This window comes from Myotis myotis, unplaced genomic scaffold (assembly GCF_014108235.1).
Source record: "Myotis myotis isolate mMyoMyo1 unplaced genomic scaffold, mMyoMyo1.p scaffold_m19_p_16, whole genome shotgun sequence".
Classification (NCBI taxonomy): domain Eukaryota; kingdom Metazoa; phylum Chordata; class Mammalia; order Chiroptera; family Vespertilionidae; genus Myotis; species Myotis myotis.
In genome coordinates this window covers 24807951-24823740 of record NW_023416320.1, presented here as the reverse complement: position 1 = coordinate 24823740, position 15790 = coordinate 24807951, and the positions used below count along the sequence as shown (strand labels likewise).

Genomic DNA, 15790 nt, shown 5'->3' with positions numbered 1-15790 from the left:
GATTCCACATATAAGTAAGATCATATAGTATTTGTCTTTCTCTGTCTGACTTATCCCACTTAGTATAATACCATCCATGTTATTGCAATAGTTTATGAGTGCTCCCTGATTTCCCAGTGAGAATCAGTGTAGAAGCAAGTTTCTTCACTCCCTTGCAAGTTACAACTTTATTCTTAGAGCTAACGCTCCCAAAGAAAGAGGGGAGGGAGGGGGAGGGAAAGGTTAGATTAAAAAAAAATAATACCCGCCCTGGCCAGTATGGCTCACTTGGTTGGGTGTCATCCCATGCACCGAAAGGTTACTAGTTTGATTCCAGGTTAGGGCACATGTCTGGGTTTCAGGCTTGATTTCTGGTAGGGAGCATGCAGGGGGCAGCCAATCAATGTTCCGCACCTACATTGCATCGATGTTTCTCCCTCTTTCCCTTCCTCTCTCTTTCAAAATCAATAAAGTATATTTTTATATACCCAATTGCCTACATAATAGCATTACATGACAGAGTTTTCTCTTAAAGCCCTTCGAACAACATCTATTTGTCCTTATTCTCACTAATGCATAATGATTTTTTTTTCTCTAAAGAGATGTATTCACTGAGGGTAGGGGTCATGACTTCTCATCTTTGTATCCCCAACATCTGGTGATAAGGAAACATGACCAAAGAAACAAAGTCTTTTCCCTGAACTAGGATGGACAAAGCACTAAACAAATGGAGTTGAGGGTATTTTTAAGGCAATGATTATCATGAAGGACCATGCAATCCTGAGAAGTAGGTGGGTAAGGGGCCATGAGAAGATGGTAGTATCAATGGGTTACAGGCTCCTGTGGGACTAAAGAACTAATTAGGCCAAGGAAGGATTGCTTCTAAGTCCAAGTTCATCAAAAGTCTTTTTTAAAACATTTTATTTATTTATTTGTTTATTTATAGAAAAATTGATTTGTTGTTCCACTTATTTATGCTTTCATTGGTTGATACTTGTATGTGCCCTGACCGAGGATCAAGCCTGCACTTCACTTATCGGGACAATGCTCTAACCAACTGAGCTACCCAGCTAGGGCTTATTAACAATCTTTATGCCTAGATTTTTTTCTGTAATGTAAAGGCCAATAGGTTGATGAATAGAGTTGGAAACCACCAGGCACCAAGAATCAATTACAGGTACAGTTGGGTTTGCATAGACCATGCTTCTTCCTTAGGGGTGCTAGGGACCCACAGCTCTTTGCATTGGTTGCAGTCTGGGGAATCCCTAGTTCCCCTGCTCTGTGGAAGACTGATGTGCTGCTCAAACCCTCCTTCAGGACTGAGTGAGGGGCTCCTCCCAGATGCCAGGACTGCTAATGGCAGACAGCCCTCAGATGCCAATGCTCTCAATAGTTTTTGCAACTATCTCTCTTGCTTAAGGTCACACCCTCTTCCCAGGGGCAGCCAACACTTAATGACTAATCAACATAAAGGTACAAAGGCCTGGCCATCTCGCCTGAAATTTGGACAATTGTGAAGGACTATCCCAAATCCAGAGCTCCCCTTGAGTTAGCTGCAGCCTCTACCGAGAGGGCTTGCAGCTCTGTTTTCCTCTGCCCAGTCCTACGTTCCTCCTTTCTAATCAACAGTTCTTGACCCTAAGGACACACGATAATAAGATCCCCACATACTAGTCTCCCTCAGTCTGAGAATCTGCTTCCCAGGGAACCCAGCCCTTAGGGAACCCAGTCCCCAGGGAACCCAGCCTGCATACCTGCCCAAGTCCCCCAGGTCATAGTCAGACCACTCACCAGATTTGGGGTTGCAGAGCACAGGGGGGCTGCTGCTGAGGGTGGGGCTGCTGCTAAAGTAGCCACTGCTGCCACAGCTGCTCATGCTGCTCCTCCTCACGGCAGACACAATCTTGATCTCCTTGCTGGGGCTGACTGCGGGTGGGAAAACACAAGGTCACTGAGGGTGGTGGTTTTGGTTCCCTAGAGGACGTGGGCTTTCAGCCACCAGGTACAGAGGCCAGTTACCTGTGCCGGGAAAAGCATTCTGGCTTCAGAGTGAGAAAAGCAAGGATTTGAGTAGCAACTCTGCCATTTACCAACTGCATAACTTGAGGCCATTTCCTTCAGTTCTCTGAGCCTCAACTTACCCAACTATAAAGTGAGAATAATACTATATCAAGGATTGGTGCATAAAGTGGATTATATGTGCAAGTCCTCAACTACATAAAATATTATTTGAAGAACCACTAAACGCATGCTGAGCAGTCCCTGGAAGGAAGTAAATTAAGTGTTGGTATACACTTAACCAATTAACAATACTGATAAATGCCTCCTGCTTTCATATGAAATCATGAATCACCCAGAGCCATGGAAGAGGAGATTAAAATACACAGCACATATTTAGGCTTTGAAAGTGTATGTGAGACAGAGGCTTCAATGATCTGATCTGGTTCTCTCTGCCACGAAGTTGGCTGGCTCTCAACAAGGGAGAGGAAATCCAGCTATATATGATGAGTGAAAGAGGCCATGGAGAGAACTCAGCTTAGTGCCTGGCACGTGAGAAACACAAACTAAAAGCTGTTTTATCATCATCATTACTTATTCTGTTGGGCCCCAAAAAAAAAAAGACAAAACTTAGCACTAGTTTTGTGAATAGTTATTCTGAACTTACAGATGACCACACTGTAGGGCGCCCATAAAATAGAGAAAAGAAAAATCTTCCCTCTTCAAGTTATTGTGAGAATTAAGTGAGCAATCAAGCTTGACTCACTGACAGGGGCACAGAAAATTCTCAATACAGTTGTACATGTCCTCATCATCACTCCCTACACACAGCCAAGACACCCATGGACATTTTGCCCTCAGGTTAAGCCCAGAGCATTCAGACCTTAGGCCAAACACAGTCAATGCCAAGTTTTCAGAGGATCTGATACCCGTTTAAGCTCCTCAGCCTCTTACACAGAATGACACATCAGGCTAACATCTTCTGGATGAATGCAATTATATTTGAAAACATCAGTCACCATCATTTCTGTCAGGCTTAACTGTCAATATGAGACTGTTTAATCTTACATGTAATATCCCAAGCTATTGTGCTTTATGAGCTGATTTCTGCTTTCCATAGTTTTTCTTTGTTCTGTGTCACCCTTTCATAATTGATTGATAACCAGTTGCCTTTTAGTTGCATATGCCCTCCGAAGTCTTTATTCGTTCTTAAAATATATAGCTTTTCAGTGCTGTAATTTAGAACACTGTACAACTAATGATAACAATTGTTTACAAATGAAAAGTAAATAAGGTGTGAGTAACAGCTTGAGAGGTCTTCTTTTTTTATTTATTAAATTTATTGGGGTGACATTGGTCAACATGAACATATAGGTTTCAGGTCTTCAGAGTTCTTCTATAACTCAAATGCATAATTTTATAAAACAGACTTCATGATAATCTAATTTGACTTCCCAGGAACAATTTGGTTGTTGTTGTTTTCTTTTTGCATACTTCTGGGTTATGAATAAATAAAAATTTGCTAGAGAACATAATTTCTCAAAAGACAAAAACATATGGTCGAATTAACAATGGAACTGACCTACCTGACATAAAACTGGTAGATTTCCGGTTGTCGTGGCTCTGCTTCCTCAGGCAGAAGGGACTGTCATGCATTTCCTGGGAAGGGGATTTTTCATTGAGCAGCTCCATGAGTCTTCGCCTCCGCCGGAAGTTCATTCTGAACTGGTAGAGAAGATTGCTGTCCACGAATGGGTGCTTGTTGGACACTGGGGAGAAGAAACAACAGATGAGGATTGTCTGACGTCCTGGCCACTGAGTACTATAGCCGGAAGACTCCAACCAAAAGTCTTAAAGACAGAATTGAGAGCTTCTGCTCAAGATGGTGGCATAGGTAAATGCGATACTCACATCCTCCCACAACCAATCAAAAATACAACTAGACTACAGAACAATCTAACTGAAACCACCTGAAGTCTAGCTGAACAGAAGTCCTACAACCAAAGATATGAATAAGCCACACAGAGACTGGTAGGAGGGATGGAGACACAAAACGGGCTGGTCCCACACCCACATGGGGTGGACAGAAACATAGCCCACATGGCAGGGGGCACACCTGGAGTGCCCAGCTCAGGTGAACAAGAAGGCTGTGCCACTGGACTCTGTAGGACACCTACTACATTAGGCCACTTTACCAAGCCCGCGAGCTGTAGCAGCTCTACCTAATACATATATAGGAAGGCTGCCAAAATAAGAAAACAAAGAAACTATGAATTTAGTACTAGTTTAAGTGCTTTATATGCATTAATTTTTAAAATTATAACAGCAGCCTAGGATAAAGATAAACCCAGAGAAGACCCCAGTTAATGGCAGAGGTAGAAATAGGACCACAGCATATGACTCCAAAGTTCAAGTTCCAAACCACTACTCTGCACTCCCTCTATGATAAGTAATTCCTGTGCTTGCTTAGGTTCTCATGGAGAATTGAAATAGCAACAGTCTTTACACTGTGAACTAAATAGACAAAAGCAACATAGCACATTGCCAATATAAGATCTACATTTATGTTAATACCAAAATAATTATTTGGATATTAAACACTGGGTACATGGTCTCAAAAAGTAGTCCCATTCCACATGCCTGAAGTTATGAAATGTGGAGTTAAGCCTGTTTTTCTGTGTGTGTGTTTTTCCAACTTCATGTTATCTATGCTGTAACAAAGTTCTTTTCTACTATTTAATAGCTAAAGGCAGTCAGAACTCCTGCATCTTTGAAATAAATGGAGAGGGTTCATTTGTTTATTTTGCTTGCATTTTCAGCAAGACAGGTCAAAACATGGTTTTATTTTTTTAGAGATTCTATATGCATTTTGTAATAGTTTTACTAAGATATACTTCACATACCATATAATTCACCCATTTAATATTACAGTTCCATGGCTTTTAGTATATTACCAGAGTTGTGCATCCCATCACCACATCAATTTTTACATCTTCAGCACCCCAAAAAAGAAACCCCACACTCCTTAGGAGTCACTTCCAATCTGCCCATATCCCCTAGTGCTAGGCAAACACACTAGCCTACCATCTGTCTCTATAGATTGGAGTATTCTGGGCATTTCATATAAAAAGAATCATACAATATAAGGTTCAGTGTGACTGGCTTCTTTCCCTTAGTATAATGTTTACAAAGTTCATCCACGTTCATCTATGTTGTAGCATGTGACAGTACTTCACTCCTTTTTATTGTCAAATAATAAATAATATTCCATTGTATGGAGACACCACATTTGTTTACCTGTGCATCAGTTGGTGAACATGTTTCCACTTAGTGGTTATGAATAATGCTGCTATTAACATTCATGTACACTTTTCTGTGTGGACATACATCATCATTTCCCTTGGGTTTATAGCTAGGAATGGAACAAGAAGATTATATGGTAACTCTATATTTAATGATTTGAGGAACTGCTGGACTCTTCTCCAATTCGAATACCCCATTTTACATTCTCATTTACAGCAGTGTAGGAGGTTCCAGTTTCTCCACATCCATATAAATGTCATTGTTCATCTTTTTTATTATACTTATCCTAATGGGTGTGAAGTGGTAGCTGACTGTGGTTTTGATTTGCATTTCTCTGATGGTTAATGATGTTGAGCATGTTTTTATGTGCTTACTGTCAATTTATATATATTCTTTAAGAATTGTATATCCAAATTTTTTGTTCATTTTTTTAAATTGAGTTGTCTTTTTAATAATAGATTTTATTTTTTTAATTGCATTTTCAATTACAGTTTACATTCAATATTATTTTGTATTAGCTTCAGGAGTACACCATGGTGTTTAGACAGTCATATAATTTACAAAGTGTTCCTTCTGATATTTCCAGTACCCACCTGGCACTGTACATAGTTATTACAATATTATGGACTGTATGCTCTATGCTGTACTCTACATCCCTGTGACTATTCTGTAACTACCAATTTGTACTTCTTAATCCCTTCACCCTTTTCACTTAGTCCCTCAAATCCCTTCCTATCTGGCAACAATCAGTTTGTTTTCTGCATCCACGAGCCTGTTTCTATTTCATATATTCATTTATTTTGTTCTTTAGAGTCTACATATAAGCAAAATCGTATGGTATTTACTTTTCTCTGCTGACTTATTTCCTTAGCATAATAACCTCTAGGTCCATCACACGGTCACAAATGGTAAGATTTAATAGATTATTTTTTTTTAAAGAAGTTTTACGTTCACAGCAAAATTGGGCAGAAAGTACAGAGTTCTCATATACTCTCTGCCCCTCTAATACAGCCTCCCCAATCAAGTATCAAAAATAATTGCAGTTAGTTACAACTGATGAGCCCACATTGACACACTGTCATTTAAAGTCCGTAGTTGACATTAGGGCTCACGTTTGGTGTTGTACATTCTATTAATTTCAATAAGTGTAGAATGATATATATCTATCATTATAGTATCAGACAGAATAGTTTCACTGTCCAAAAAAATCTTCCATGCTCTGCCTATTCATCCCCTCCACCCTCCCTAACCTTGGCAACCACCGATCTTTTTATTGTCTCCATAGTTTTATCTTTTCCAGAATCTCATGCAGTTGACATATAGTTATAGAGGCCTTTTTGGATTTGCTTCTTTCACATAGTAATACGCATTTAAGGTTCCTCCATGTCTTTCCATGGCTTGATAGCTCATTTATTTTTAGCATTGAATAATATACCATTGTACAGATGTATCAGTATTTATTTAACCATTCACCCTCTGAAGGATACTTGGTTGCTTCCAAGTTTGGGTAAGTATAAATAAAGCTGCTATAAACATCCATGTGCAGACTTTTGTGTGAACATAAGTTTAAGTTTTCAAATCCTCTGGGTAAATATCAAGAAGCATGACTGCTGGATCATATGGTTAGAGTCTGTTTAGTTTTATCAGAAACTGCCAAACCATCTTCCAAAGTGGCTGTAAGGCTTTCAATTCCCCCAGCAGTGAATGAGAGCCCCTGCTGCTCCAATCCTCTCCAGCACTTGGCATCATCTGTGTTCTGGATTTGGGCCATTCTAATAGGTGTATAGTGATCAAATCTTTTTGATTTGCTTCACATATGATGTTGAGCATCTTTTCATATATTTGTTTTCCATCTGTATATTTTCTTTGGTGACATGTCTGTTCAAGTCTTTGGCCTATTTTTTTTAAATCAGGTTGTTCATTTTCTAATTGTTGAGTTTTGAGTTCTTTGTATATTTTTAATAACAGTCCTCTTTCAAATATGTCTTTTGCAAATATGTCTTTTTTCTCCCATTCTGTGGCTTGGCTCCTCATTCTCTTCATGGGTTGTCTTTTTATTATTAAGTTGTAATAGTTCTTCATGTATTCTAGATACGAGCCCTTTATTGGGTATATTGTTTCAAAATATTTTCTCCCATTCTGTGAGTTGTCTTTTCACTTTCTTGATGGTACCCTCTGAAGCACAAAGCTTTTTAATTCTGATGATGTTTATTTTTATCTTTTTAAATTTATTTTTTCTTTTGCCACTTGTGCTTTTGGTGTCGTGTCTAAGAAACCATTTTATATGCATTTTAAAATAACAATTTTTAAAACAGTTCTTTATATAAACATGAAGAAAAGTGCACTTTGTATGAACTGGCAAAATGGCAACACTTCGTAAATATAGATACATGCCTGAATGTCTTATGCATATTATTTATTTAGAGCTTAAATGTGGAAGATAAATGAAAATTGGGATGAAGGAATTTATTAGCACCTTTAAATCCAGTTCCAGTTTGTAAAATAGTTTAGTTTTTTAATAAAAAAAAAAGTTTTACATGTTCATTTTTTAAAACTAAAAAATATAGAAAAGCTTCCGTTTTGAACAAAACAGAATTATCTAACTTTCTATCTACCTACCTAATTATGTTGAGCAAAAAAAAAACAGGGCTGGCAAATACCAAACTTGATGGAGAGAAACATTCTCCACCCTTTTCCAGTATTTAAATATTGATGCATTCTTATCCATTTATAGTCAGAATACCTAGAGGCCAATCATGTAAAAAACAAAAAAACATCATTACTCAAAGAGCTAGGAATACTAAGAAAAGTTACATAACAAATTCTTGCTCTAGTTAAGCTTAAAGTCTAGCAGAAAATAAAACATGCTCATGTGTAACTACTAGTATAGTACAAGATAGAAATTTCAAGTGTCCTAAGGAAATTATACATAAAGTGCTATGGAAATTCACCTATGGGTGAAACAAGATTCATTAAAAATTGTCACTAACTGAAAAATAAATGCACACATATAAGAAGCTTGTTTGGGAGCATTGAAGAAAAACCCAAATCAACAATCAACTCCAAAGAATGAAAAGCTAAAAGTTCAGCAACTTAACAAAGAACCTTAAAAGATTCCTTCTGGTAGAAAAGATGGCTCAGCCTCCTATGTCTTACACAGTGAAAGTTTTGAATAATTTTTTTAAAGATGTACTGTGATCCTCCATTACTGAGTCTTTAGATTGCTTTCAGTATTTTTTTTTTTTGCATCATAAAGATCATTTCATTTTTTAAATATTCCATTAAATATCATATAATTCCTTTTTTTAAAAAAAAAAAAAAAAAAGGTAAAGACAGTGAGACAATACGCCCAACTGGTTAGTGGAAGAGACACTGTTAGCACTCGGCTCTCAACACCAAATCAAATGCTCTTTCCATTACCCTGCGACACAACCCAGGTGGTCACATGTAGTTTCCTCTTGGTTTCTGTGACAGGTGCTCTGTCATCTCAGCCCACCAATGTCCCATGAAAGCCCAATGTCCACTCATTGCCTTCTCTAGCCCATTCTGCTGAACTTTAGTCATAATAATAAAGTGAGCAGCTCATTATTTACCACTGTATTAAGCACTTATAAATGTTACATTATCTGCACAATAACTCCGTAGCATGGGTATTACTGTTATTTTCATTTTACAGTGCAATAATTAAGACTTAAATTAGTTTGGTAACTTGCCCAAGGCCACATAGCTAAGACTTCTGAACCCAAAGCAATATATTTAACTAGAAACATAGGCCACAGGAGAATGGATTAAGACTCTAAAGTTAGAGTAAAATGTTATGAAACACTCCCAGATTCATCATAGAATTTACCTTTTTTTTTTTTTTTTCTGTCACCCACACACCTAGCAATGGGCAATCTTCTTGGGACACCACATTGTAGGTAATATGGGAGGTTGGCGGGGGATGTTGATGATAGGGGAGCACATCTCTTTCCCCAAAGAGGTCACTTGGGAGCCCAGACTCTGTCTTAATCATTCTGGCATCTCAAATCCTAGACTACTATGTGTTTGGCTGAGGTGCTCAGTAAATGGCCGGAAGGGAATTGTCATGGTGGGTGGCCAGAGGAATGAGCAGCATGCCCAGAATACAGTGAATTGTGGACTACTTAGTTGCTAGTCTATATAGCAGTTCCCCCAAACCAATTTGTAGGCTGACGGTAGGTCATGAAGAGTTTGCTGAGAAATTGGAACATTAAGAATAATGCATTTAGGTTTCTTTTCTATAACTAAGCATATTTCATTTAAAGACTTTCTTCTGAAATGATATCATAACAACTTTGTTGTTCATTCATTCATCCATCTATTCAACTAACACTTACTGAGTTAGTTGGACCACATGCCAGGTACTTTTCTTGTCCAGTATTTTATGAAATGATGGTAAAACACAGAAAAATTACAAAAGATAGAAGGGTTGTTGTTTTTTAAGTACTCATTCTTGGCAATCATTTTTGGACTGTGAAATTCAAAATTCTACAAACCACTAGGAAGATAATCTAATGCAACCCATCAAGTGTCATATTAACTCCTTTATCAATAATACTGATTCAGCAGCCTCCTTGGGTATTTCACAAACAATTTCCCTTCTAAGTCTACACCAGCAAATGCAATCTAGGATTGTGACTGTATTTATCACCCACATTTGCTAATGAATAAGTGTTCTGATTACATGAATATTAGAGTCTCAGAAAGGGTGGTCCCTATTAAGAGAGTATACCCCATATTTAACCTAATGATTCATATGGGTGTTTGATAGGTTTTAAATGGTGATAAGCTATTCATTTTGGCTAAATGAATAACATTGGCCACAAAGATAAATACACTTAATTCATTGGTAGTTCTGCATGTTCTCAGGAAGTAATATATTCTTGGATTCAGGGGATAATGAGTGCACCCTGGATCAAAGATAAGCCAATTACATTTTGATATGATCTCTACAAATAATGGCTTGTTGTGGATAGTCAAAGTTGTACATAAATTTACCACATCACTACATTCAATATTGCTATAATAAAATTTTCTGGTTAAGTTTTTATTTCTAGTAACCATTGCTGGGTTTATTGTGATTTTTTAAAAAGTTGAGTCAGGCAACAGTATCTTAAATTATTGCCTGAAAATACATAGCACTGTATACATTTACTGACATCTACTGTTTTTTCTTTGTACAGTAAATTGCACAAAACATTAACTCTGGTATAAATAAATCCAGAAAAGCACTCTAAATCCAAACTCCATAACATATAAAAGGGCTTTAAAAATATTTTTAATTAAAGTAGAAATCTGTCTACTAATTTAACCTCCTCAGGCTTTAATTACCCACTTAGAGTTTCATTCATACCCTTTCTCCATTGTCTGCCTCCCCAGCTCTATACCCCTAATAGCTAACAGAGTAAACATACCATTTGAGATAAGACACAAGAATTATATTTAGGAGGGAGGGAGGGAAGGAGGAAAGGAGGGAGGGAGGAAGGCAGGAAGCAAAAAAAAAAAAAAAGAAGAAGAAAAAAAAAGAATAAGAATTATATTTAAGTAGTCCTTATTCATCACATTCTCTCCACAATAGTGTATTTAACCTTAACTTGTGACCAGATCAGAAAAAACAAGGACTGTGAGATACTATACTCTACTTGTTAAGCAAATTGTCAAGCAGACTATAAAAACTCAATAATTTGTACCTTTACCAGTATGTCAGATGGTAGTTACTACACTTATTGTGGTGATTACTTTGTTAGAGATATATATTTTGAATAACTGTGTCATACACCTGAAACTAATATAATATTGTATATTAACTATATTTTCATAAATATAAAATTACATTTTAAAAGTAAAATAAGTTGTAGCTTTTATAACCGCTGTTGTTGTTTGTACTGTTATCATCTATTGATGATAGACTTCCCTTTGGTTTATGGGAATTCAATTTTATATTTAGTGCCCCACTTCAATTTCAAGGACTTATCTAGATTTTGGTGCCCAGGGCACAGCCACACTCTGTGAAACAAAGGGCTCCAGGTGACAATTGCCTACATCACTTGCATTGTTTTCACTGAATCATTTTGTTTTTAAAAATGTCCTCCCCCCCTCCATTAAAAGTTTAATGACAAAAACATTGAGTTTCAACATTAGCTCTGAAGATAGCCCTAGGTATAACATAGATCACTGTAATTACAAAAGTTGAAAAAGTGCAGGGAGGTATCTTTTTATAGCATCAATCAGTCAGGCTTAACGCCCATTCCTTTATTCAATAATCTGAACACCTACTAAGTGCACATGATTCAGCTATCTATTTTAGCAGGATGATTGGAATGTGACACTTTCATTTGTTCATCCTTTCAGGCTCATCAATAACCATGTCTGCTAAAAAACACTTTATTTCATACAAGAACAAACCAATTAGATTGGGACTTTATTGAAAACTTTCTTGTGCCAAATAACTGTTATAAAATAATATCACCCAATGGAAAGCAAAGTTTCTAGCCTTAGACCACTTCAGTTTGATCCCATTTTTGCCATTTTTACTAGCTGTTATTTGGGCAAATTACTAACCATTTTAAGCCTCACATTTTCTCTCTCTCTCTCTCTCTCTCTCTCTCTCTCTCTCTCTCTCTCTCTCTTTTCTTTCTTTCTTTTTTTTTTTTTTTTTTTTTTTTTGGTATAGTTTTGCTGTGGATGGGATAATTTATGAAAGAGATTCTAAATGACATCTGACATAAACAGTATTCTTCTTAGGCTCCTAAAAATTGATTTCAGCCTTTGGCCATTTAAGTTCCTGCATAGAACCTATTTCTTCTGGTTGTTGTTGTTTTTTGGTTTTTGTTTTTGCCTTTCTTCCAAAGAACACTTTGTCCATCTCCCATGAGTATTTCTGTCACCTCTTCAGTCGTGAAAAATGTGAAATTTTAACCAGATATCCAAGTCTGGCAAGTATCCCACTAGAAGATATTTAAATCTCAGAAGTCAAAAGAAAGCAAGAATTAAAGGAATGAGTGAAGACACAAGAAATTTTAGAAAGTAACTACATTAAGAAAGCTGAAGACTTTTTTTACATAGCCATAAATTACATATGTAGAGTCTCAAGAAAAAAACAATGGCTAAATGATATACCATTTATATTCCAAAGAGAGAAAAGAGTTGATTCTTTCTACACTTCAACATGGCATTCTCCACAGTAAATACAAAAATCTTTTGTTGCATAGTCAACTTGGTCTTAGTAAAACACAGAAAAAATAACCTAAGCTCTGGGGGTGGGGAGGGATTAAAGAGAAGGAAATAAAAACTAAGGAGAACAGTAATTGTTGTCTCTAAATTTTGCTTGCTCCAATTCTTCATTTCTCAGATCTCAATGCTAAACAGGACCTTTATATCGTAGTAAACGTTGTGACATATATAATTTAACAAATGTCAGTCTTGGTTCCTCGAGAATTTTAATCTCTAAACAGGAAGACATAAGTAAGAACAGATAATGTTCAAAGCTGGCATTTAATATCTAATATTCTAGCTGAACTCTTATCATCAGCTGTAATTGAAAACTGACAAATTTTGTACTCATCCAATTTCTAATTTTCTGGGACTTTCCAAGCCTTCCCTGCTGCATTGGGGGAATTCTCTAGGGGCTTGTCTTGCTATTAAATGAGACATAATGTAGGAGGAAAAACAGACATAGCCTGAAAGCTGAAGAATGTAAATATAGAAGGATCTTATTGTTTAGGAAAATAGGGGCTCTAGAAGCACTACACTCCCAATGTTGTTGCTATTTGGTAAAATAAACCAGATCCTTATTCACTGTGTGCCTTTACTTTTCAGAAAGCATGAGGGAAATGTCATAGAATCTACCAAAATAATAAAGGGATAGAGCTCAGATATCTTCTTCTTCTTGTGGATAATGTAGCTACATTTTTCTCTTAAAAATTATTAGGGTGACTTTTAGCAAACACAAAGACATTTTTTAAGCTGATTATCTAAAAGGGAGGAAATTGGCTTCGGTTCCACTCACACATATAGTCCAAGGATGAAAACTTATCATCTTGAGCCTACAAGCTTAGCTGAATATAAAAGACATTTTAGGCTACTTATCTAGTTAGAGGCAGGAAGGTCACATTCTTTCATCCATCCTTGAAATGTTTTCTGGCAAATGACATAACACAACGGGCATCATGAAACAAGTAGACTGAATCCAACAGTGTGATAAGGCTGGGGTGGGGGTTGGGGGGTAGAGAAAGTTCAGACATCAGCAGTTCCTTAGCACATCATGAAAACATAAAAAAAAAAAAAAAGTGGTCTCAGATTTGGGAAGCACATAAACAATTTAGTAGAGTAAAAGGAGGGCTGAAACAGACAGGGGAACAAGGATAATCACTATTACAAAGAGGAAGAAGAAAGGTCATTAAGGTTGAGGCCGATGGGGTCATGACTACAACTGCAAAGTACTGTTAAGAAGCCATGTGAAAATGGAGGTAGGGATGGGAGTTATGCAACTCCAAGCCAAAAAACATTAAGGGTTGCAGGCAGCCACGAGAAGCTAAGAAAAAGGCATGGAATTGATTGCCCCTCAGAGCTTCCAGAGGAAACCAACTTTGCTAACATCATGATTTTGGGACTCTAATCTCCAGAACTATACAAGAAAAAATTTCTGTTGTTTTAAGCCACCCAATTTATGAAATTTGTTACAATGGCCTTAAGAAACTAAAACCTTAGCTGTGTGACTTTGGGTTAACTAACCCTCTATACCTTAGTTTCTGCCTCTGTAAAATGAAGAGAATAATATTACCTATTTATAGTGTTATTGTGAAGTTTCAATGAGATAATACAAGAAAAATACTTTGCACAAATCTGGCATACAGTAAGAGCTCAATAAATGTTAGCAATTATTATTAAGGTAAAAAAAAGAAAGCTAAAACATCTTCAAGTTCACCTTAGAGAGAAGATCCTCACTAGCTGCCATGATTCGCACCCTAACATCACCACATTCCACAGCAGCAGAGGTGGGTGTGGCTCACCACCTCACCCAGTGAACGGTGGTGGTTGAAGGGTCATTCTGGGCCACCAAGGATGTCACTCCAAGCTACCACTTGCTTTGCTGTCTTGCTTTCTTTCTTATCTCCTCCTGATCCCTGTAACTCCTCCTAAAAGGACAACTTAAGAACTATAGACATTACTTACTAGTAAGAGTACCAACAAACTTCCAGGATAAGACCTAGTTCTCTAACTTAGTGTTTCTAAAAGGCAAATAATGCAGTGAAAATGCTGCAACTTCCCGCCAACAACATAAAAGTGTTCCGTTGTTTCACCCGTCCAGGGACGATGTGCGCTCCTTGGCCTCCCTGCTCCTGCTAGATCACAGTTTCTAGAGAGTTCAAATCTTGGATATCATTTACTATGTTGCATGAAAAAATAGCATCAAGACTAAAAAACACTAATATTATGCTTCTGAATCCTGTGTTGGGTGGAAAACATGAATTGAGAATTAACTACAACAGAAGGTTAAAACTTTTTAAAAGAAAATCTGAGCCCTGGCCAGTATTGCTTGGTGGATAGAGTCTCAGCCTGCATACTGAAGGGTCTCGGGTTCGATTCTCAGTCAAGGGCATGTAATTAGGTTGCAGGTTTATTCCCCAGCCTGGTCAGGCACATGCAGGAGGCAACCCATCGATATATCTCTGATCGATATGTCTCTCTCACATGGATGTTTCTCTTTCTCTCTATCTCTTTCCCCCTCCCTCCTTCCCTTCCACTCTCTCCAAAAAAAAAAAAAGAAGGAAAAGAAAAAGAAAGAAAGAAGAGAAAAGAAAAGAAAAAAATCAATGGAAAAAGTATCCTCGGGTGAGGATTAACACACACACACAAAGAAAATCTGAGCTGAACTTAAGGCCATAACCACCCATCTCAAACCATCCTAAAGGGATGCAGAAGTTGAAAGAGCCCAGTTTCCTAAATCAACAAAAGTCCTTGATTCAAGAGCATTAAGCAATTGTGTCTGAGTGCCTATGCCACTTAAGGACTTGGGACTAAACTCTTCAAAAGGCAATGTCAACAGTGAGTCAGAGAACTAAAATAATTACTTCCTGAGCACTGACAACATTAAGAAGAGGATATGAAAGCAGGAAATTATTTTTAAGGTAAAAAGTCTTATTAACTGATATTACTAAACACTTCACATTTAGAAAGTTAGAACCTAATTACACTTTTTTAATTGATTGAAGAGAGTTGACAGGATGAGGAAAAGAGGAAAAGGATTCAAAGTAACTTCAGTAAAGATAGCAGGTGGGGATGTAAAGTACAGCATAAGGAATATGATCAATAATATTGTAATAACTATGTATGGTTTCAGCTGGATAGTAGACTTAGTGGGGTGATCACTTTGTAAATTATATAAATGTCTAATCACTGTGTTGTACACCTGAAACAAATATAATATTTCATGTCAAATGTAACTGAAAGATACAAATGTTTTGTTTTAAAAAAGATAGCAGGAAGA

At 37.1% G+C, this 15790-nt stretch overlaps 1 protein-coding gene across 3 annotated transcripts in view; it reads right to left on the bottom strand.

Moving 5' to 3' along the window:
* DEPTOR (DEP domain containing MTOR interacting protein) overlaps positions 1-15790 on the bottom strand; it is a 130670-nt gene that overhangs the window by 32697 nt on the left and 82183 nt on the right. For all 3 annotated transcript variants that reach the window (XR_004972472.1, XM_036338163.1, XM_036338164.1), the window contains 2 exons: positions 3564-3746; positions 1771-1905 (listed from right to left, as the gene is read on the bottom strand). Coding sequence is in view for 2 of the 3 variants with exons in the window: in XM_036338163.1 (XP_036194056.1) it covers positions 1771-1905; positions 3564-3746 (318 nt within the window). In the remaining variant the exon portion in view is untranslated. The remainder of the gene's footprint in view (positions 1-1770; positions 1906-3563; positions 3747-15790) is intronic.